Below are 24,261 nucleotides of genomic sequence, written 5' to 3' on the forward strand. Positions count from 1 at the left end.
GTGAAATCATTACATGTTTTTCAATGAAGGCCTAAGGTTGTTAATGATTTTTTTTTTTTTTTTCCATTTTATAACCTTTTTATATAAAAATATTTAATGTTAGCTTTTACAAGTAAAAATTGTAATGGTTTATGTAACAAAACATCAACATTTTCTTTCTTTTGTACTTATATGTAATGAAAAGTGATGTCAATCATTTTCTTTCTTTCTTTCTTTTTTTTATTTAAAAAAAGAAAAATTTATTTAAAGTATTTAACACTTCAAAGTATTTAACATATAAAAAAGAACAACATTCAAGAAAATCCTTACAACATTTTAAATAGTTTATAACAAAATAACATTAAAAAAAATAATAATAATTAACGGGTCATAAGTAGATTAGCAATATGATCACGCTCAATGTTCATAGAATTTTCATTGGACGTTTGTGATTGTTGTATGCTTGACTCATCATGTGCTTCGTCATCACCTATAATGTCAGTAGGTAGTAAATCACCATCATCATCATATGGTTGGAACTCAGCATCCTTTATTGCATGCTTCCTAATGAAGTTATGAAGAGCCATAGACGCCACCACGATTTTCACTTGTTTATCATAAGGAAAATTCGACATGCAATGCAATAACTTCCACTTATTTTTCCAAACTCCAAATGTTCTTTCAATAGTGCATCTAAGTGATGAATGTGCATGATTAAAAATTTCATGCATACCCCTCGGTTGGCTTCCGCGACGAAAGTCTGGTAGATGATACCGCTCCCCTTTGTATGGCCCCATGTATCCCTTCATGTGAGGATATCCTGCATCTACCAAGTAATATTTTCCTACAAATAATATACGAATAACGGTCATAAAAAATATTGAAAAGTATATTTTTTTCATGTATAATTCATAATTGTTATTTTAATTAAATACAAACCTCTAGGTGGGTGTGGAAATCGTAATTCTTCCTTTCGAATAGCTTCTAAAAAAATACGTGTATCATGTGCAGTACCTTCCCATCCAGCCCAAACAAAGGTGAAACACATATGAAAATCACAAACAGCCATAACATTCTGAGTAGGAGTCCCTTTTCGACCAATATATGGTATTTGTTTTGATGGAGAAATTTTAACTGGCACATGAGTTCCATCAATGGCTCCAATACAATTTTTGAAGTATGGCCAATACCGCTCATCATCACAAATTTTGCTTGGAACATCCCTAAACTCCCTATCAATAGGATTAATAATGTCAATCGCCATTCTCGAAACGGCCATTAAAACACTAGTAAAATGTCTACTAATTGTTTCTCCTGAATGTTGAAACCTTTCTTGCACTATTCTATTCCCAAACCCATGGCCTAAAGTAATCAAAAACATAGCCACCAACTCTTCAACTGTTAATTTCCTAGTATCTCTTAAATGATATCTTTCCTTCAACTCTTTACACAAGTAAATGAATACGTGTATTTCCATTCTAAAATTTTGTTTGCACCTATCAGGATTACCTTGTAGAATCTCCATAACCCACTTATAACCTGTTTGAGAAGAGGTCCTACAAGGTTCCTTTGTAATATATGGCATATAATAGTTCTCAACAAATTCTACTGCTGCAGCTGCTAGAATAAAAACATCATTTTCATTTTCCTCTTCACCATAATCACTATCACTTGTATCATCTTGAGTGCTATAATCACTATTGTCCATGTCTGTAAGGAAAACGAATAAAAAAAATAAACACAAAATAAATATATAAGCACCCGTAAAAAAGAAAAAAAGAAAAAAAGAGATATCTACGTAGTTATGAAATATTATAATATATTCACCTTAGCACACAAATCAACACATAAAAAAAATAACATTCAAATAAATCCTTAAAGCTGTTCAAATAGTTCATAACAAAACAACATTAAAAAATAAAAACATTATTCCATGCTACGACGGTTAATTTCTCTATTTCCCATTCGCTTGATAAAGTCAATCTGTAACCATGGCTCTTTAATAGTCACAAACATCTCTCTATGTGATCTCTTAAGAAATACCTCTGTTGCAAACTTAAGGATATCAATGTCATTTTCTCTTTCAGCAATCCCCCGAACAACATCCATAACCTCTTCAATATTACATCCAGGTTTATCGTAGCTCTTAGATGTCACTGTATTCCTACTTTCTATTACATCACAAATCCGACTCAAATGTTGACTAACGATTTGAACTCCTTTCTTTCTTTTCTTACATTGAACCGCCAGACCAAACTTCTTATTTCTTTTATCCCGCGTATCTAAATCAGCAGGAATATCATCAATGCCATGTGTATTGAGATTTGGTTCATCATCCAAAACATCTAAACCTTCTACAATATTGTCATCTTCATCAAGCATTACATCCGCAGCATCTATGACACCAATATCATTAGGAACCAAACCTATGGATGGTGCCCAAGATCCCTCCCCGGTGGCAGTTATATCTCTAAACAATATTTCCACCTTCAAAGCATAGGCCAAACCTGTCGTGCGAAACTTGGTTGCTTCTGGAACTTCCTATATTTAAGTATATGTAAAAATCAATAATAAATTTTTTTTTTTAAATCATTTAAACAAAAACAAATAAGTACAAATATAGTACCTGCAATTTTTTTTCCCACCAATCATCGGGCGCATCAATTGTCTTTTTCACCGGATCCCATCCAAGGCCAGTTTCCTTTCCTATCAATCTCTTCCAAATGTTCCACTCTTTTTTCAAACTATCCCACTTGTTCTTTAGTTGTTTATAGCAATATTGTTTTCCAGTTTTTTCATTAAATTTATCTATCACATTTTTCCATCCTGTCCTATTGAAATGTGTTCCTGGGCGGTTACCAGCATGAATCTCAGTAATACATATGTCAAGATAATCTTCTAGCATTTTTTCAGTCCAAACTACTTTCTTTATTTGAGTATCTGTAGTAGCAGCAACGTTGCTTTGACCTTTTTTACTCATGTTTGTCACACAATAAATAAGTTGATACAATTATAAATAAAAAAAGTATGTTAAACACTATTAATAATTAAAAATTTGTTTTAAGTGATCAATGGATAGAATGCAAAAATTTATATTTACATGAATAAAATGCATGTTTATCAAATAAAAAGGCAACAACAAAAAATAATGGAATTAAATTTCTGCAACATTAATAGCATTTAATAATTCAAATAAACTAATTGTTTCTCTCTTATCATAAGCTTCATATATATATATATATATATAATTAGCATGCCACACTTGAACCAATGTGAAGGCTTTCCCACCTGCACACTCAAACGGGATAATTATGAAGCCCCACAAAATATATATATATATATATAATTAGCATGCTGCACTCGAACCAATGTGGTTGTATATATATATTTTTCTTCTGCCTACAAATCTTTCTTGACTCTCTTTCTTCTTCTTTTTTTCCTGTTTTTTCCTTCCACTCACGCGCAAGACTCGTTTCTGGCAATTTTTTTTCTTAAAAATTTTCATGCTCCAGAAGATTTCCACCGCCTCGAGACCTGCACTCTTTTTTTCTTTCAACTCACACGCAAGAATCCCTGCAGACGATTTCCTCGAGACCCACACCCTTTTTTCCCTTCAACTCACACGCAAGAGTTCCTGCAGAATATTTCCTCGAGACCCACACTTTTTTTTTCCTTCAAGTCACACGCAAGACTCCTTGCAGTCAATTTTATTTTTTTCTTCAAAATTTTCATTTTCTAGAAGGTTTACACCACTCATATATTTTCAAAAGATTTCCTTGAGACCCACTACTTTCCAGACGATTTCCTCGAGACCCACACTCTTTTTTTCCTTCAACTTGCTCGAAAGACTCCTCAAACCCTCACCCCTCACCTTCTCATCCTCAGTCTCTTACTCCTCTTTGTGCTCTCCCTTTTCTCTTCCCATCTCAAGACTCAAGCCTTCAAATAAATAAACAACCAAACACCCACTAGGACTATTACTAGTGAAAAAGATGAGAAGGTAAGGAGAAGATGGAGTGCCGTGGTAGGCTCACGGCACCCCCAATGACCGTCGTGGCTCCATCACTGCAGTAATACAGCCAAGTGAGTTATCTCTCTTTTATCTTCTTCCCTTCGATCTATTCTCTATACTATTCGATGTTCTCTATACTATTCGATGTTAATCTATATTTTTCCTATATGTATTCTGTAATAAATGTCAAAATGTGTTTTATTGGAAAAAAAGGATGAGCAAAAGCAAAATTAAATGGAGTTATAGCACACCTGCCTGGATATCTCTCTGGAGCGGCTGGAGGCAACGAGAATGATTTATCAAAGGGTGGGAAGAGATGCTTATATATGGATTTTGTTGTTATTTTGTGAAATTTGTAAGGGTATATTTGTCTGTGCATATATTTCATTAATCACAAAAGTGCGGCGCGCCTTACTTCTAATCGTCCGTTTGAGCAGAAGCTTCATAATGAAGCTTATGCTTAAACGTGAGTTTCAACGTTTGAAACTTCAAAAGCTCTTTTTCAACCATTTTACCAAACGACCGTATTTTGGTTGAAACGAGCTTTTGATGCTCCAGACGCGCGTTTTGGGTCTGCAACCGCAGACCCAAACATGCTCTAAGTAGTTGCTAAATGAAATTGTTGACTCGTTGGATTACAGCTTTCTGCTTATACATTTAGTGTTATTTTGGTTAAATTTGAATACATGTGGATGACAACATTTAGCCATTTTTTATTTCTCCATATTAAGGTATCACAGCAGCAAGCAATAAGACAACATCAAATTCAAATACCAACAATATATTAAACAAATCCCATTTGCGGACTTGTTAAATTGTACAAACAAAATTTATACAAAGCATTCGAAATATTGTACAATAGTTGGGTACAAAAAACATTACAAAATGGTTAATTGATATAAGTTTGATAGTAGTTGAATTAACAAATAAAGACAACAAAAACATGCAACTTCAAATCTCTTCTTTAGTTGCTCAACATCAGCCTTGATGTTAAGCAATAAGACACCATCAATAAGACATCAACAACATGCAAGTGCAACTCGTAACTTCAGCTGCAACGAACGATACTTATTTTTTTGCCTTTCAAGTTTAAGTGCAAAATTAGTAGCATCAACTTCCATTTTTGACTTGTACTCAACAAGTTCAATCTCGCATTTCAAGATCGCATTTCCTATTGCAACTCCATCAACATTGACACTACTCGATCACCACACACACAAATTTCTAATTCAGCCCATTTTAAAAAATTGTAACCACAATTTTTTTCATTCTGCACAATCACACAAATTAGGGTTTAACCCATTACTAAAGGATTTAGGCATAACGGGAAAAATTAAATTTCTATTCAAATTAAATTCTCAAACACATTTTGCCACATAATTTACACAGACATAAAACCTTTTGCCAAGATTTTTAGTTGTGCAAGCTGTTTTGATCACGGTTTTGCTCCCACATTTGCAAATCGGATAGCTCGATCCTGAATCACTTACCTCACCCTCGAAGTGCTCCATCTTTCACCATCATAATCTCGCCGATAGTGGGTATTAGGTACTAGGTCTTGCTTATGCCCTTTTAGATGTCCCACCGAGTAGTCGTGTGGGACTCCTTCACTGTCATGACCTGTAGAGGGGAACGTGTATAGGTCATGATCTTCAGCTTGGTGAGACTTTTGTTCTTTAGCTTAGAGTGGGTGGAGGGGTCTAGTTCCTCAACTTCGTGTGGGTCGAGGGGTCGAGTTCTTCAGCTTCATGTGGGTCGATTTCTTTAGTGTTGGACATTTAAGTTAGTAAGGGTGAGGGTATAACGGGTAAGGATGGGGTAAAAAACCATGTGTCAATCACGTGATGACGATTCCGTTTGAGGTTAATGATTGAATTTGACGAGGGGTTCAAATTGATTGCAAGTGAAAGTCTATGTTTACTTTTACTAGAAGTTTGCTTATTGTTATAAATATAGTAGACCTAATATGTAAGAGGAGGGTTGCTTTTTATTATGATGAGTTTATCAATGAGAAATACTTAAAGGTTGAGTTTTCTTTTATGTTTTTCCTTGAATCCTTATAGACTCAAGGTTTTAAGAAGAATTGTGAATTACTTGTTGTTTGTCTTTGCGACCCACGATGTCACATTGCATCAATCTCCCATCATTCAATGATTGCTTTCACATTGAAGATTTCTTAGATTAGGCGATGGAGGTAGAAAAGTTTTTTGATTATATGAATATTCCCGATGATTGCAAGTTGAAGTTGGTGGTGTATAAGTGCAAGGGAGGAGCTTCTGCTTGGTGGGAACAATTATAGTTTTCTCAAGCCTAACAAAGGAAGGGACATGTGACTTCATTGTTAAAGATGAAACGGCTACTCAAGGCATGATTTTTACCACTGGACTTTGCGCAACGTCTATTCCAACAATACCAAGAGTGTTGATAAGGAGGTCGAACAATCCAAGCATATGTTGGTGAATTCTATCACCTATCTACCCTTAATGATCTCATGGAGACAGAGGCTCAACAAGTAGTAAGATTTCTTGGTGGATTGTGTATGGCGATCCAAGACAAGGTCTCTATACATCCTGTCTTCACCTTGATCAAGGCAGTTAGCTTGGCAACCCAAGTAGAGAAACAACTAGAAAGGCATATAGCACCAATATGGGAGCAAAACCCAAGTGATTCGACGTGATCTACGCAGAGTCGGGGAAGACAACCCCTAATCCCGACAATCAGTCCAAATCAATCATTCACTCCCACGAGAAAATGATTCAGTAGCAACTCAAACATCCCAAGGCAACTAGTGAACATACCCTCATCCAACAACCCATATGCACGACTTGGTCCGAACAAGTGTTTCAAGTGCAACCAATCGAGACATAGGTCACATCAATGTCCTAGGAGACATATGATGAACTTGATCAAACATAAGACAGAAGGAGGAGTCGAGAGGATGGTGCAATTAGGGATGATATGCCATATTATAAGGAGGAAGAGTTGGTTGATGCTAATAAGAGAAGTCCATTATCCAGATCCTTAGTAATTCAACGCTTTTTTTTGACTCCAAGACAAAAGGAACCAAATAACCAAAGATTTGTGATGTGATCGTTGATGGTGGTAGTGGAGAGAACTTCATGTCTATAGCAATGGTTACACAGATGGGGCTGAAGATCACTAAGAAGCACCCATCACCATTCAAGATCGGTTCGATCAAGCAAAGTACCGAGACATAATTATTCGATAGATGTTGTTTTCCATTCTAGATCAGTAAACATTACTCAAACTCGATCTTATGTGATATGATGGAGATGGATGAATGTCATATAATCTTGGGGCGACTGTGACAATTTGAAGTTGACACCCAGTACAAAGGCAGAGACAACGACTACATTATCTTCTGGGATAGTCAGAAGATAATATTTCGACTCTTGCAGGAAAAAGTGAGCGGTACTCTGGTACTGGGGCTACTATAGTAGCTGAACATTTAACAGAACAAGTAAAATCAACGCAAGAAGTGGTTCATCAGCATATAGAAGAATTGTATACCAAATACAAGACAGCAGCAGACAATGGTCAGTAATTGAATATTTTTCAAGAATGAGATCTTGTGATGGTGTATTTACGCAAGGGGTGATTGCCGATTAATACTTTTAGAAAGTTGAGGAACAAGAAGTATGGTTCATGCAAAGTACTACAAAAGATTAACGACAATGCATATATCATTGATCTTCTAGAGGAAATGATGATATCCTCAATATTCAACCTGATAGACATTTTTGAATATTTTCCACTAGAGGAGTCAGAACTTAACTTGAGGATGATTTATTTTCAAGAAGGAGAGACTGATGTAGGATGTGTCTCACTGAAGACTAGAGATTTTTATTTGATTTTAAAATTCATTTCCCTATTAGGATTATGTTTACTTTCCTTACTAGGATTAGATTGACTTTAATTATTTTCCTTTCCTTACAAGGACTAGGTTTACTTCAATTGCAAGTATTTCTCTTCTATAAATAGGCTATGTTGTGATGTAAAACTCAATCAATTGAATTATAATCAAATCAAAGAATTTTATCTCAAATACTCTACAAAGTTTTATCTTTCCTAAGCCTGTGGGCTTGTTTTATCTTTTGGTCAGAAGACGCAGATGCTCTTGATTATGGTTACTTAGTCTTCTGCTACGTCAAGAACACCACATAAAGATCTACAACCTGATCTGGAGAGCACCATAGTTGGTGGCGTGGGCACCATATGGCCCAAAACTACAAGAAAACAATAGAAAATAGCAGCATCAACGGAGGAAACGGGGGATGCATTAGGGCTGGCAAAACGGGTCGGCAGGTTGACCCATAATGACCCACCACCCGTTTAAGGTAAATCCAAACACAACCCGTTTAACTAATAGGTTAGCCCTACGAAACCCGGACACGACACGACTATTTCACGGGTTACTCGACACGACCCGCTTAACTCGTTTAAAATAATGGGTCGTCACCCGTGAACTCGACTCGACCTGACCCGTTTAACATGTATAAAGTAATGGATCATGTCGGGTTAAACATGACCCGTTTAGCTTAGAAAGTGATGATAATATCATTGGCATTCACAAATCATAATAGTTTTAGGTTTAAAATAATGGATCGTGTTGGGTTGACACAACCCGTTTAACTCGACACGACCGTTTTAGATACTTTTTTTAAAAAATATATATACACATATAAACGTGTCTGGCGGGTCATTCACGGGTTGACCCGCCAGACACAAAATAAACGAGTCAACTTGTTTATGACCCAAACTCGGTAATTTCGTGTCGTGTTCGTGTTGGGTTGCAGGTTGTGTCAAAATTGCCAGCCCTAGATGCATGGGCACATGAGAACTATACGAAGGTGAGTGAGGTAGGCGAAGACATGTGGGGGTTGTTTGCCAATGGACCAAAAAAAAGCCCCATATTATTCATCTAAAATTCAATTTCAACATTCTTACTTTTTACACCATATCAATCACATTTTACTACTATTCAAATAAAAAAATAACTACAAAACAATTTTTTTTTTTTTCTATTACTTTTCCATATCAAACATTCTTACTTTTTTACACATCATTCAAATATTGTTACAGTTCCAACTGACTTTCTTTTCAAGCTAATGGCAAATAGCCTTGTGAGGTCTAGGTAGAGACGTAGAGGGTGGCGATGGGGAGCGGAGAGGCTGAAAAAGACAGAGGTTGGCAAAGTGGAGGAGTGAGCGGCGCTGGGAATTGAAAAAGGTGGCAAATCAGTGGTGGAGTGGACGATGTTGTGATTTTAGGAGGAAGAAAAGAATCCCTTCAGATAGATCGCCAAAGAGCGATGGACAAGACCTCATAAGAGGTGAAAAGGTCTAGAGAAAACTCCCAAAGAAAAACACTTAGATGAAGGCTTCACATGGACGTGGAGGAGGAGGAGGGTAGAAACCAGAAACTTAACCCTCCTCCTCGAGCTAGGCGAGGTAGCGCGGAAAGCAAGTCAAAGAAAAGTTTTTGTTTTTTTCCCTTTTGTAGAGCATGTCTTATTAAATTTAATATATCAATAATAAAAGAAGTTTACAACTTCTTACCTGCTGTCGCCTTATATAAAAGTAGACACGCCTATATGTACGAACTAAAAGCTCTTGTAAATTCACATCCCACGCAGGGAAAAGAACATTAAGGCTAAATTTGGTCGATCACTCCAAAGTCCCAAAATAGCCTATATGCCATGAACAACCCCTCCACTTCATTTCTTTTTGGCTAAATAAGTAAAATAGTCTGGTCCTCTCCCCCACCCCCCCCCCCCCAAAAAAAAAAAAAAAAAAAAAAAAAAAACAAACAGGCAAAAGCACAAAACTAAAAAAAGTACTCTCTCTCTCCTCGCTCTCTCTCTCTCTCTCTCGCTCGTTTTATCCGTATCTCGCCCAATTTGGCGTATAGGTTTTTAGTTTTCACTCCCTCGCTCTGCAAATCGGACGCATCAAAGCAAAAGAAACTCTAACAAGTGCCCTTCTCTGAAATTTTCCAAACCTTAGGGTTTCGGAACCTTCCAATCGCTTCCAAAAGGCCACTACGATTTCCACTCGAAATTCAAATTCTAGGGTTTTTCAGATTCCCATTCATTACAGTTCAGATTAAGCTCATTTGGATAAGGTACTCGTAAAATCTCAGCATCCGATTGGTCGATCCGGTTGAAATGGACGCGCGAGATTTATCTTCGTCATCGTCATCGACGGCTGCCGCTAATGCGAATCGCGACGGGTCCTCGGGCACCGACGACGACGCCGTCTTGTCAGCCGCAGCCGCGCTCGCCAAGGACGCCGCCTTGCAATTCCAATCGAGCAAGTTCGCCGAGTGCGTCGAGGTCCTGAACCAGCTCTTCCTCAAGAAGGAACACGATCCCAAAGTAAGCCTTTCCACACTCTCGCATACATGTTTCAGTTCACTTCTTTGATATTCTTTTAGTTCGTTTTACTTTGCGTTACCCTTGCGGTGTAGATATCGATCGGATTTGCCTGTTGCTTTTCTTTCTGGCAATTGTAAATGTTCTTTGTTAGGTTTAGGTGAGAAATCATTTGATTTTGGCTGTGAAGTTTGAGCTTGTGGCTTTTGGAAATGGAGATTTAGGCGTGCAGCTTGAATGAGTGAAAATGGAAAAGTGCTGTGATTGAAGGTTTGGTAGTTAGTACTGTAAATTTGATAACTGACGAGAGTTTGAGGTTGGGAAGGGTGAATGCTGGGTTGAGGTAGCTAGAAAAGTTCTGGTTGAAGACAACCTTTTGTATCTTTTGTATTGGTAATGTATTTGCTGTAGGATTTCACTAATTATTTGGAGAGGATTACTCTTCTGGTGGAGGTGAGTTGGAGGCAGAAATCGAGGGCCTTGTGGTTAATAGAGGGTGAAAGCACTGATGAAAAAGAGAATCATGTGTGACACAGAAGGATTTATATGGTCTGGCATTTGCCTATCTGTGCAAAGGAGAGGCACAATTTTCAAGAAAAGATCGGGGGTTATAGAAACACTTTCAACCTCTTAACTTTCTATGTGGACAACTGTCTTGACAATCGGAAACACCCTCTAAACCCTGATCACATTCCTATAGTTTTTGTATGCAATTTATTGACAAACTGACCCAAGTGAAACTGTTTGTGTTCCATACATAATTGAGAGGGGTACAATGCAAGGATGGGCCCATTGAGTTCATGACATTTGCCACTTCAATTACAACAGTTTTTAGATAGCCTGCCTAAGAGCTTCCACTATGCTATTGCATCATCTATTTCAAATATTAAGCTGGATCCTTTTTTCCCGAGGAACAGTGGTTTTTCCTTCAAAGCAAAAGCCTCCAACACACTTATTGCCTTGTTTTTTGTTGTATTCTACAGCAGAAACGGTAGGTAGAGTAAGTCTGTGGAATGAACAAGACCTTTGTTATAAAGTGCTTTTTTCTTGGTATGTTTTGGAAGATCAGCTGTACCATATTTATCAAGAATTTCATACGAATTTCTGAAGTTTTCAAATGATTCTTGATTTATATTGGGACAAATTTGGATGCCAGCCTTTGATTGAATGTTCTATTTTTATAAAATTTAGTTGTATGTGATATCCTGGTTTGACCTGTTTATAAGCATTACTGTTCATTTGTGGACATTTATGTAATTATTATTATGAACATTTTGAATCCAATGTCTTATGGGAATATCATTTTCTTTCTCTGCTGTAGCATTTTTGGTTTCAAATTTTATTAATATGTATATTTTAGGTTCTTCACAATATTGCAATTGCCGAATACTTTCGAGATGGTTGTTCGGATCCAAAGAAGTTGCTTGAAGTACTTAATAGTGTTAAGGTATGTGATCCTTTTACTTTTTCACCCTTTGACCTATATAGATATTAGTTTTATGCTAGTAGATGGCCATAATAGTATCTGCTTGAACACGGGCACAAGCATTAGGCACATTATTCCACATCTTACCAATTAGATCCTTAGTAGAAAAGGAATATATTTTACAGTGATGGTAACCTTTGTTTCTCTCTAGATTTTCCATATTTTTTTTTATATAATTAATTGACACATATCATTAAAAGCGTAAGACGCCCCTAGGTATATAGGAAGTATACAAAGGAAGCACCTAGCTAGTAAGAGCAAAAAGAACAAGGAAATCACTATAATTAATCATCATAGGAGAAACAAAAGCAGATGTCCAAAGGTACAAAGTTTTAAAGAATAAGGACTTAATCTCCTTCAATATCCTGCCCCAGTCCTCAAAACTTCTGTTATTCTTTTCCCTCCATAAGCACCATACAAGGCATGTTGGCACCATTTTCCATACAACATTACTCCACAGACCGTCAATAGTCCACCTACAAGCGTACAGGTCGACTACACGTCTAGGAATAACCCAAGATAGTCCGAAACGATTAAAGAAGGTAGTCCAAATGCCATAAGCCTTTTGAGTATATTAGATTTGTTAGATGCTATCTTCCTTGTTTGGTTGATGGCAATATTGAGAGAGGGTTATGGAGGTTAGCAATAATTTCATGGGCCTGCAAGAAGGATTGCTCACCAGCGTTGGATTTTACAGTTTCATTATGCCTATTGAGTATAATCAATGGAAGAAGTTAGAACTTTTGATTAGAGTGCTTAAGATGATTGACACATCATTCTCCTATAAAGATCATAAAAATAAATTCACAAGGCAAATTCCCTTATGCCCAAAATATGTATACTGTCTTGGTTCTTTATAAAATTTATATCAGGTTTAATTTGCGAGCTTTACTGCATATAAAGCCTTCTGATTTTTGCCTTCATAAATTAATATTGAATATACTTTCTTACTCTTTATTTGCAACTTCTAAAAAGGTGCTTACTCTTTTATGTCTGCTTGGTTCTTTTTGCACTATATTTGATATATAATGCCTTTGATGCTAGTCTTCATGTTAATATATACTATTTTCTTCTCTTCTGATGATAATCGTCTCATTTTCATCTTTTCCTCCACTTTATTCGTTGGTCATGAAAGTTCTGTTCTTGTGCTCAGGAAATGTATTTAATTTTAATAATTTTACCGTTCCAATTCCCATATGCAGAGACGGAACTAATGGGGGGCTGGCATAGGCCTAGGCCCCCCCCATTTGAATGAACTTTTTTTCACATGGGGTAATTTATACCCATATGGCCCCATACAATTTACATTTTGGCCATACGGCCCCTATCCACAACAGAGAAGGCTAATTCCGCAAACTATATAATCCCTAAAAGTGCAAGCTTGCAGGCTGCAAGCAAGTAAAATTTAAGCATGTAGAACTAGAATTGACTTTCTTTATTTTGTTTTGTTTTGCCATGTCTCTTAACTCTTATCTAGTTATCTTCCTTTTTGTTAATATATATATGCAATAGAATAGATGTAAAACCATTTATTGCAGGTTACACTTTTTGAGATTAGTTTTCTAAGCTTAATTCTAAATCTAAGCGGTCTTGTAATTCAAAGATTATGATTATTGAATAGTAATACTGTTATAAATATATTGCTATGTTTGTAAATTAATTTCATTAGTAGTTAATTTTTGTGAATTACTTTTCTGTAATGAAATGTGTTTATAAGAAATTATAGTTATTTGATTGCAGACTATAATACTTTCTAATTGTTATTTGATAACTATAGTTTAGAGTAGTTTTTAGTTCTTAAGAAACAACCAAAATTAAAAAATGAAACCCCAAAGAAACAAGAAACATTTTTTTTTTTTTTTTTTTTTTTTTAAAAAAAGGAAAAAATAGTAAGCAACCAATTGGGTGATTTGACATCTAAAAGCTATTATATATTCATGAAATGTTTAATGTTAATATATTTTTCATTCATGCTTTAGCCTTCTGATTTTAATAAATTTTTCATTCATGCTTTGCCCCCCTCCCATAAAGAACTTCTGGTTCCGTCCTGCCCATATAGGAATTTGCATTTTAATGAATTTCGATTACTTATCCAAATTTTTTTTTTCCATATACGAAAGGCAAAACTAGGGGAAAGCTAAACTTACCTTTTATAGATCAGACATAGAAATTTGAAAAGTTACTGGATTTAGCATGGTGATAGTGTGGTTGCAAGTTTCAACATTTTACATTGTCACCTTAACGATGCCATGCAAATGGGTTGTCTATTGCAAACCATGATTAGGTTTAGTAAGAGCACAAAATTATATATTATGTTATTCATTTGGAAACCATCATTTGAGATGGTTGGTGTGGAAATTGTGGTATGTAATGTATTACTTCAACCCGCATTTTTAATTATGGTATATATCTATTTGGAAGGACAATAATTCACAAATCTTAAATAATGACCTAAAATGACCCTAGCTAGAGCGGAATGGCCCAAAGATATTCTGTTGCTGGCGGTAGTTTAGACTCAGAAAGTTACTGAGTTTTTATCTCTGATGTTTATTTTGTCGTCTCATATCGTGGCTTGTACAAAATTAAATAACAAGAGGAAATGCCATTCTGCACTGAAAAATGGCAGCTATTGGTATAAGTTTTGTTGCATCATATCATTGTAATTTTTATGGTTCTGTCACCTAGTATTCCGGTCTTGATTAGACTTCTAATTGATGATTTTATGTTTGTTTTATTGGTAGTCATTCATTGTTTCTTTTTAACAGAAGAGAAGTGAGGAGCTTGCTAGTGCCTCAGGAGAACAGGTGGAGGCTGTTAGCAATCTTGGGAATAAAGTTATTTCGGGGTTTAAAGGCAATAGTACGATGGCACATCAACTTTCTACTGCAAATAGTTCCAATATTGTTTACACAGATGAATTTGACACTTCTGTGGCAATCCTAAATGTTGTATGTTTTCTTTATGCCTTTAAGTAAATTTATTGTAGATTGCTGAAGGGTAATTTGTTTCTTTTATCCCTTGTTTGAATTGATGTGCTTGTCTTAAAATTTCTCTTACCAGGCAGTTATCTGGTTCCATCTTCATGAATATTCCAAGGCATTATCGGTTTTGGAACCTTTGTATCAAAATATCGAACCGATAGATGAGGTACGATGGTTGTTACCTCTGGTTTTTCTTTGGCTGTTGTAGTCCTTTGTTAAATGTTTTTCTTTTTATTTATGTGCAGACAACAGCTCTTCATATTTGCCTCTTGTTGCTAGATGTTGGGCTTACTTGCAGTGATGCTTCAAAGTCTGCTGTAAGTTCTTACTAGTTCGTTCAAAATTTTGCAATGTTCACAAATTTTTACCGTTGTTGCTTTAAGTTAATATAATATCATTAGAGAAAGAGTAACTGCTGAAGTCAAGTCTTGTATCATTGTATGTGATCTATAACTCGATCCTTCTTATGGCCATAAAGGAAAGATATGGGGGGGGGGGGGGGGGGTTGGGTTGGGTAATGTTGAACATGTGAAGCAAATTACTTTAACCTTTTGGTGGGAGCTTGTGTTCTTTTCCTTGGGATCAGGGAGTATCAGAGACCCTGGTGAGATGACATTTAGTCTAAGGATATAAAATGTTGTAGGTTTCTTTTTTTTAATAGATGATCCAATTTCTTGTTACAAGTTTCTATTTTCATTATCTTTTGTTGGTTGAGTACCAATTTGATGAGGGGGAAGATCCTTTAAGTTTGTGTATATGTGGCCTAGGCCAATGGTTTTGTGGACAAGGCGAGGCAATTGTGGTCATCTTATCTGTTTCAAGCCCCCAATGGAAAAACTCTGTACATTTGTCACCCTCTTTTAACCATAGAACCCTAAACTTTTCCCTAATACTTATCTCCTCCATTAAGTAGCTTTCTCCAATTCCCCAATGACAGAGGTCTTCCTCAGTTTCTCTTCATCATCCAAGACTCTTCCTCTAAACCATGAAGAACCTACAGCTCCTCCAAAAGATAGAGGGAAATTGAGGAAGACCTTTGTCATTGGGGAATTGGAGAAAGCTACTTTAATGGAAGAGATAAGTCAAAAGTTTAGGGTTCTATGGTTAAAAGAGGGTGAAAAATGTACGGCGTTTTTCCATTGGGTGGCCAATTCGAATAGGAGGAACAATTCCATTGAGTCATCGTCAGTCAATGGCTCAATATCTCTAATCAACCGGCAATCAGAGATCACGTTGTGCAATTCTATGACAGCCTTTTCTCATAACAGTTTAGTTGGTGCCCCAAGCTAGACGAACTTTATTTTGATTCCATTGATGTGGACGGGGCTTCCTGGTTAGAGAGAACATTAGAGGAGAGTGAGGTCTTTGATGTGGTGAAAGGTAGGAATAGTGAGAAGGCGCTAGGCTGTGATGGTTTTTCTATGGCGTTCTTCCAACTATGTTGGGAGGTGATCAAGGCAGATATTATGGGGTGGTTATGTGATTTTAATGCTGGTAGCAAGTTTGAGAAAGTCTCAATGCCGCCTTCATTGTCCTTGATCTTTAGAAAACCGGGGTCATTGATCTTAAGGACTTTCGCCCTTGCCAATAGGCTGAAAGGGTCGTTAGGAAGATCATTTCGAAGCCCCACAATGCTGTTGTTAGAGGTAGGCAAATCCTTGATTATGTGCTTATTGCTAACGAATGTATGGATAGTAGGATTAGATCCGGTGAGTTAGGGGTGCTCTGTAAGCTGGATATTGAGAAAGCCTACGATTTTGTCAATTGAGATTTCTTACTTGTTGAGGTGTGGTTTTGGGGAGAAATAACGTTCTTGGATAACACATTGTACTTATTTGGTGCGCTTTTCCATTTTGGTGAATGGCACTCCGTCCAGTTTTTTCAATAGCTCCCATGGTTTGAAACAAGGAGATGCTTTGTTACCTTTTACTCTTTGTTATTGTTATGGAGGCCTTAAGTAGAATGATTTTTGCAACTGTTGATGGGGTTTTCTCTCTGGCTTCTCTGTTGGGTTTGGGGTGGCGAACATCTCACACCTCTTATTTGCGGATGACACTTTGGTTTGCTATGGGGCCAATTCTGACAACCTTCGCAATTTGCGTGCTTTATTTTTGTACTTCAAAGCTATCTCTAGATTGAAGATTAATTTGGCTAAATCGAAATTGGTTTCTGTGGGTAATGTTGAGAATGTGGATGGTTTGGCTGGCATTTTGGGTTGTGGAGTTTCTTCTTGGCCTATGAAGTATCTTGGGTCTCCCGTTGGGGGCCTCCTATAAGGCCAAGTCCATTTGGGAAAGTGTTATGAAAACATAGAGCGGCATCTTGCTAGTCAAAAAAAAGATGTACTTGTCTAAAGGTGGCAGGATTACCCTTATCATGAGCACTCTTTCCAATTTGCCTGGGAATTTCATGCCCCTCTTCCCTCTCCCTGTGGGTGTTACAAACTATATAGAGAAGCTTCAACAAGATTTCTTATTGTGGGGTAGGTGAAGAGTTTAAATTTCAGTTGGTAAGTTAGTTCAAGGTTTGCTCTCCGATCTTTGAGGGAGGATTAAGGGTTCAGAACTTGTAGATGTTCAACATGCTTTCCTAGGAAAATGGTTATGGCGCTATTTACATAAGAGAGAGGTTTGTTGGAGAGTTGTGTTAGATGCTAAATTTGGCCCCATAGATCCAATGATGATTTTTAAAAATGGGAGGATGAGAGAAGGACCAGAGGAGGAAATGAAGCATTTTCCTTTTCTTAGTTCCTTTCTCCTCACTTTGTGCTACTTTTGCTGTGTGATTTTTGAGATCATTGTTTGTCCTACATCAAATTAGTATCAAAGCCTAACTGATTGTTTCCCATAGCAATCTCGCGATCCACGCTGTGCTACCCCAACGGAGCCAATGCCATGTCCATCACCATCTCAACACAGCTGCTGTCTGCCATCCCAAGCTTCTCTACTATTGACCAAATCAAACCCTAAAAGCCCATCGGCTTTCAAACACCCAAGCCTGTCACTGTTCTAAAAAAAATCCAAAATCTGAAATCCCCAAAGATGCTATCGCTTCACCGCAATCCAGCAACCCACTTCGATGGACAGAGTCAATCTAGGCACCACCACCAAATACCCAAGCTGACCAACCAAACACCACCCCAAACACCCACACCCAACTAACAACCACTGTAGTTTTTTTTTATTTATTTTTTAATGCTACATGTGAAATCGATAGGCAGCCTTCTTGGAGGGGGGGTTGTTTCTTATTGGAACACATGAAACAGTTTGCTACATTTCCATTGTTTCTAGGCATCTTAAAATAGAAAGAACATAATATACCTATATTGGTTTTTTGGTTTTATTTAATGCTGCCTGATATTAGTTATGTGATATATGCGTTTAATTCTTATGATACGTAAGATACCTCTATACATAGACAAATTTCTTATCTTTCTGTGGTAATTTCAAGTTTCCATGTGGAACCTGCATTTAGACGTAACCTCATCTCCTTGATTCATTAGCGTTCTTAATAACATCAAGTTAACTGCATTGAGTTTGGATCAGCCAATAGCTCCCAAGGGGAACATTGTAAAAGATGTTGACAGTTTTTGCCTTCTGAAAGCCTTTAATCTGATCAACATTGATGTGTCAAATTACAGAAATCTTATATTTTGTGTGAATTTTTATTTTTTTTTGAATTAGTGGAAGCTTTTCACTTTGTCAATTTTTTTTTTTTTGGGAGGGACCTAATCTGTCACTTTTAGCTGTCTTTGATTGGTTTTTCAAGTCCCAAAATTGATTTTACTGGTAATTATTGCACTGGATCTGTTTGTTGGACAAGTATGCTCTCCATTTCATTTGAAATGAATAATATCTATTTCATAGTTTGAATTTAAAGTTGGTGCATCTAATGGTGTATATGATGTTACATCATTTAAAATTTTTAAAGGGCGTGCCAACATTGACTCCTTGTACTCCGTTAGATGTACCAACTTTAAACATGAAATAGATACTATTTATTTAATTTGAAATGGAGAGTATTCTTGTCTCGGTCTTGAATAGGTTTTTCAATTTTGAAAATTACTTTAGTTGTAATTATTGTAATTTGTGTTTTTAATAATGGTTTGTAAAATTTTGAGATATGTGATAGCAAAATAATGGAGCAGTAAGAATAATTGGTTGGAGGTATAAGAAGAGAGAATGGAAAAAAGGAAAGAAGGAAGAGGGACAAATTTGTAGAAATGCATCACCCCGCTTGTAAAATTCTATAAACACATCACCGCATTACCCCGCTTGTAAAATTGTAAAAACACATCACCCTTCTTTCTCTGTTGTTTCCCTTCCATAATCCTCTCATAGTTGAGGGGATGAAAAAGTTTGGGCCCTAGGTGGAGATTCCTCATCCCTACCTCTTTCCCTCCTTCCCACTATCTCTACCTCTTTCCTTCCATTTTTCCTTGAATCAAACAATGAAAAGATACTGTCCACTCTCCGGTTTGGTTCCCTTCGTCCCTTCTCCCCCACTCCTCTTTTCTTTTGTAATAAACGGATGTTATATTTTGAGGGACTAGTAATGTAGAAGGCCCATCTGAATGATTCAGTATTGCAAGTGAAAACACACCAAACTTTGGTGTAGATGTCTCAGCTACTGTTGTATTTACCTGTTCCATGGTTGAGACAAGAACAGTTGGTTTTAATTATGTAGAATGTTGACTTTGTCAAATGGGGAAAGTGGAATTTCATCCAGTCAAATTTTCCATGTGCCAATGAACTCAAGCTCGAGTGGCACATTGTCCATGCATAAGAATCGGCTTGAGGGTGAACTTGTGGGTTCGAGGCTTACACCACCAACAACCCACCCCCAACCGCCCCCCCCCCCCCCCAAAAAAAAAAAAAACAACAGATTTTCCGTTTTTGGCTGAGTAGGGTTTTTTCTTTTTTCTTTCTTGGTATAAGCTCAGTATTTGTCCTTTATAAACATTTTCTAATGAGATCAAAGCATCCCATATGCCTTGTTTATTCAAAATATGAAATCAATTCAAGCTTTTTCTTTACAGGATATGGAGAAATAGAATTATAAGCAACTTAGAATCTCCAAACAGCCTAAACTTTGATGTCCACAAGTACAAGATATGTGGTCTCCTTGTAAAAGTTGTGCTTTGAAGCTTGGCATGTGTCAACACAAGTTTGGCATCAATGAAAGATCTGGTGTATGACTGTTGGATTGGCAATGAGTGTTGTTCTGCTGAGTTTCTGAACCTGACTATCTGCTATAATTGGGTCGAATTGAAATGTGCGTCTGTAGAAACTTTTGGACCCCAATTTAACGAGTAATGCTAGAAGGAAGACTTTTGTCCCCCTCTTGTTCCTCCAAAGGTGATGGGACTTTTAAAATTACCATTGGATTTTTTAAAAGCCACATTACCTTTGGAGGTACAAGAGAGGGACACAAATCTTCTTTCTAGGATTACTCCAATTTAAATGAAACTGTTGGCTTTTACTAGATGTTATGCTAGTGCATTTTAGGCAGTTCAAGCCACCTGTTGGATCTGGAATTATGCTGTTTATAGGGACATGATAACCCAGTTTGGACAATGTTGATCCAATGTCAATTCTTTTTTGTTTTTGTTTTTATTTTTAAATTTGCTAATAGCCTCAGTTCAAAATGTCTTCATTACTTGAATGTAAAAATTATGCTTACCATTTTAATTTTCGTGTGTACATCCTATTGTTGTTGTTCCAAAATGGTAACAAATATGATTATTCTTGTTCAGGATGTATTGATACGGGTGGAAAGAGCTTTTGGTGTTAGTTGTATGAGCCAAGGTGACAGTGGAAACATGGCACTGCAACAATCTGCAAGCCTAGTCACAAAATCTTCCTCTTTTCCTCCTAGCAGTTCATCAGCTACAGATGCTTCTAATTCAGATTTAGCTGCTAGTGTGAATGCCTCAGAAAATCCGTTATCGAGAACTTTATCGGAGGAGACACTTGAATATGAAACTATGTTGTCAACACTTGATATTGGTGGACAGAATTCAGCAAGGCCGTCCGGTCTTTCATCTTCAAATGATCTGTCAAGGGCCCCAGTTGATAGGCCTTTTACCACTGTTGATTTGAAGTTCAAGTTGCAGCTTTATAAAGTTCGGTTTCTGCTTCTCACTAGGAACCTCAAGCAAGCAAAAAGAGAAGTCAAGCATGTTATGAATGTAGCACGTGGGAAAGATTCATCCATGGCTCTCCTCCTGAAGTCTCATATTGAATATGCACGTGGAAATTTCCGTAAAGCCATCAAGCTGTTGGTGGCATCAAGTAATCGGACAGACATGGCAATTTCAAGCATTTTCAACAACAATCTTGGGTGCATTTATTATCAGCTTGGGAAGTACCATACATCGTCGATATTTTTTTCGAAGGCATTAACAAATACTTCATCTCTTCGGAAGGACAAGCCACTAAAGCTGTCATCTTTCTCGCAGGATAATTCTTTTCTTATAATATATAACTGTGGTGTACAGCACTTGGCCTGTGGGAAACCAATACTTGCCGCCCGCTGTTTCCAGAAGGCCAGTTTGGTGTTCTACAACCGGCCTCTCTTATGGCTCCGACTTGCTGAATGCTGTCTGATGGCTTTAGAGAAGGGACTAATAAAAACAAGTTTGGCTCCATCAGAAAGATCAGAAGTCAGAGTTCATGTTGTTGGGCAGGGAAAATGGAGACAACTTGTTATGGAAGATGGCGTATCAAGAAACAGACATGTAGATTCTGTTGAAAGGGATGATTGTTCGTTGAGCAGTGATGGGCAACCAAAGCTCTCAATGTCGCTTGCCCGGCAGTGTCTACATAATGCTCTGCACTTACTGAACTGCTCTGAATCAAATCATTCGAACTCTGATTTGCCCTCTAATTCCTCCTTGGAGGAAAATGAACCAAGTGAAGCAGCTTCTTCCAAGAACTCAAACCACAAGAGCTTACACAATATTGATTCGAAGGCATTTACGGTAACAGTAGCCTTAAGTCAGGTTAGTTCAAATGGAGATGCAAGAGAACCAAAGGGAGGAACAAGTCAGGAGCTCATACAAAACTCTCTTTCTTCTTATGAAGATATTCGTAGAAGAGAAAATCACTTGCTAAAGCAAGCCATTCTTGCTAACCTGGCATATGTAGAGTTGGAGCTGGAAAATCCCATGAAGTCCCTTTCAATCACCACGTCTCTCTTGGAACTTCCAGAAGGTTCTAGAATTTACATCTTTCTTGGTCATGTGTATGCAGCGGAGGCTCTCTGCCTGTTAAATAGGCCAAAGGAAGCTGCGGAGCATTTGTCCAATTATTTGTCTGGGGGAAATACTGTTGAATTGCCATTCAGCCAAGACGACTATGAGCAATGGCGATTGGAGAGGAGCATCGATTGTGAAGAGTTTAACGGAGGATCAGTGACTGCCAATATTCCTCCAATCGAGGGCTCGCAAGGTGTTGTTTTCCTCAAGCCAGAAGAGGCGCGTGCAGCACTTTATGCAAATTTTGCTGCCGTGTCTGCCATGGAAGGTGAGCTTGAGCAGGCACACCAATTTGCAATGCAAGCACTAACCATATTACCCAACAGTCCGGAAGCAACTCTGACTTCAATTTATGTGGATCTCATGCTCAGCAAGTCAAGAGAAGCTCTTGCCAAGTTAAAGCAGTGTAGTCGTGTCCGGTTCCTCCCAAGTGGCGTAACATTCAATAAATCTTCATGATTATTGCATTGGTTGTTCTTGAGTCGTTATGTCCAGCGCCCCCCTCTCAGCATTAGTTAGTGGGTAGATCAGCAATCCTTTAACAGGATTTGTAACATATATATAGTTCAATTCAGAGAATAAGTTTTTTCTGTTCTTTTTTTTTTTTCCTTATAATTTTTCACTTCTAGGGTTCATTACTGGGTGGTGGCTGTGTTTTGGTTAGTGCGGATGCCCACCTTTCAGATTTGAGATTTAGTTTGATTCCGACCATTGTGTTTTAGTGGCTAATCCAGCTGGTATTCAAGAATAGAGAGATCATGTGCTCCTTGAGAAAAGAACTGAAATTTTTTAATCCTGAATTTGAATTCCAAGCCTTTTCCATTTGATATCCAGATGACCATTTGCAGTCTCACATAGCTTGTTTTACTGTTTCATCTTCCTTTCATTACGTGTGGATGCCTTCTGAAGAAAGAAATAAAAGAATTATCCAAGCACAATTTTTAACTAATGAGAAAGTGATCAATTTAACGAGTCTATGGTGGCCTTTGGCCACAAATATCGTAGGAGTGATGAAGGACGGGAGCGACGTGAAGAGAAAATAGAGGGAATGTGATAAAAACATAAGAGTGAGTCAAGGGGGATGTGAGATTTGGGGGAAGTTAGGGTTTCAGTAGAGGATGATCAATTAGCTGTAAGTTTAACACGTGGCGCACATCGAAAGATTGCTACAGATTGGGCTTAGTTGGCAGTCTAGTGCGGTTGTTTATATTGTTGGGTTGTTTGTAAAAAGGCAATAGTCTTTCTCAATGGGACATTCATTCAGGTCCTTTGTAATAGAATATTAGTTCTTAGATACTTGTAGAAGGAGGCTGGCCCAACCTCGAATTGGCCATTCATTTCCATTTCAATACAAACTTTCAATCATCATTCTTAAAAAATAATCGCAGAAATCAGTGAAAAATTAAAATAATAGGTGTGTTACAGGCTGCGAGCTTCGTGCGACGCGATGTTGAGTCACGGCCGTTTGCTGCCTACAACCATAGTGTGACACCGTTCTACCTCTTGGTCTTCGACGAAATCACCTTTCTCTCTCTCTAAAGGTAAGCTTTTCTCTCTTTGGTTTGTGCATAGGCTGTTTGTTAGCAAGCCTCTTTATTCAAACGTTACTAAATGAATAACGACATTTTTGGGGACTAAAACGTCACTATTCATGGATCACAATTTCTTATTTTTATTTTTTTAAGTTTTTAATATATATATATAAAATCTTTTGTCACATTACCTAGGGTTCCAATGAAAAAATGATAAGGTTCAACTAATTTGGGCTGGTCGAGAAGCTTCAATAAGCAGCTAGGTTTTACGGCATTAATATTGTATCTTTTTCTCATCCTTCAAAAATACATCCTTCTTATGTTTCCATCAGCTCTCTCTCATCATTCTCTTAGCTTTTTTTGGCCGAACATTCCCAACAACTTGTTCGATAACCGCTTGTTCCTCGTCAGGTTTAGTTCTTCGAAGTTCACTAGAGAGACGAAGAGGTCAGAAACTGTTATGCCAAATACTTGCCTAAATTAATAGGCGAATACTCAGTACGTTTTAACTCGCAAGTGCACAAGATCAAACGATAGTATAGTGAGGCAAATACCTGATCATTCCGACGAGGATTGTTGATTCTTCTTAGAATTGATTTTCTAAATTAAAATATCGAAA

General features: G+C 37.3%; 3 protein-coding genes across 4 annotated transcripts; 1 reads left to right on the top strand and 2 right to left on the bottom strand.

The window, feature by feature from the left end:
* Positions 1 to 359: 359 nt before the first annotated feature.
* Positions 360 to 1,687, bottom strand: LOC148583034 (uncharacterized). Its single transcript, XM_088511903.1, has 2 exons — positions 919 to 1,687; positions 360 to 823 (listed from the first exon to the last, which is right to left on the bottom strand). Exons 1-2 carry the CDS (start codon positions 1,685 to 1,687, stop codon positions 360 to 362), a joined length of 1,233 nt encoding a protein of 410 aa, XP_088368029.1.
* Positions 1,688 to 1,905: 218 nt separating this feature from the next.
* On the bottom strand, positions 1,906 to 2,959 carry LOC148583035 (L10-interacting MYB domain-containing protein-like). Its single transcript, XM_088511786.1, has 2 exons — positions 2,606 to 2,959; positions 1,906 to 2,520 (listed from the first exon to the last, which is right to left on the bottom strand). The coding sequence occupies exons 1-2, from the start codon at positions 2,957 to 2,959 to the stop codon at positions 1,906 to 1,908; spliced, it is 969 nt and encodes a 322-aa protein (XP_088367912.1).
* A 6,863-nt stretch (positions 2,960 to 9,822) lies between these two features.
* On the top strand, positions 9,823 to 22,943 carry LOC132165670 (Tetratricopeptide repeat (TPR)-like superfamily protein). Of its 2 annotated transcripts, XM_059576327.2 has the most exons (6): positions 9,823 to 10,388; positions 11,746 to 11,832; positions 14,637 to 14,819; positions 14,932 to 15,018; positions 15,098 to 15,169; positions 20,608 to 22,943. In XM_059576327.2, exons 1-6 carry the CDS (start codon positions 10,179 to 10,181, stop codon positions 22,567 to 22,569), a joined length of 2,601 nt encoding a protein of 866 aa, XP_059432310.2. In that variant the 5' UTR covers positions 9,823 to 10,178; the 3' UTR covers positions 22,570 to 22,943. The 2 variants fall into 2 exon arrangements, with proteins under 2 accessions (XP_059432310.2, XP_059432311.2); XM_059576328.2 differs by lacking the exon at positions 11,746 to 11,832.
* Positions 22,944 to 24,261: the final 1,318 nt, after the last annotated feature.

This window comes from Corylus avellana, chromosome 11 (assembly GCF_965113065.1).
Source record: "Corylus avellana chromosome 11, dhCorAvel1.hap1.2, whole genome shotgun sequence".
Taxonomy (NCBI): Eukaryota; Viridiplantae; Streptophyta; class Magnoliopsida; order Fagales; family Betulaceae; genus Corylus; species Corylus avellana.

Bases quoted from the DNA above. Each gene is read 5' to 3' on its own strand.
- LOC148583035 (XM_088511786.1), bottom strand. From the start codon at position 2,959: ATGAGTAAAAAAGGTCAAAGCAACGTTGCTGCTACTACAGATACTCAA. The intron at 2,521-2,605 runs GTACTATATTTG...ACTTAAATATAG, and splicing joins GGTGGGAAAAAAAATTGCAG to GAAGTTCCAGAAGCAACCAA.
- LOC132165670 (XM_059576327.2), top strand. From the start codon at position 10,179: ATGGACGCGCGAGATTTATCTTCGTCATCGTCATCGACGGCTGCCGCT. The intron at 14,820-14,931 runs GTATGTTTTCTT...TTCTCTTACCAG, and splicing joins CTGTGGCAATCCTAAATGTT to GCAGTTATCTGGTTCCATCT. The intron at 15,019-15,097 runs GTACGATGGTTG...ATTTATGTGCAG, and splicing joins ATATCGAACCGATAGATGAG to ACAACAGCTCTTCATATTTG.
- LOC148583034 (XM_088511903.1), bottom strand. From the start codon at position 1,687: ATGGACAATAGTGATTATAGCACTCAAGATGATACAAGTGATAGTGAT. The intron at 824-918 runs GTTTGTATTTAA...TATTATTTGTAG, and splicing joins ATTTCCACACCCACCTAGAG to GAAAATATTACTTGGTAGAT.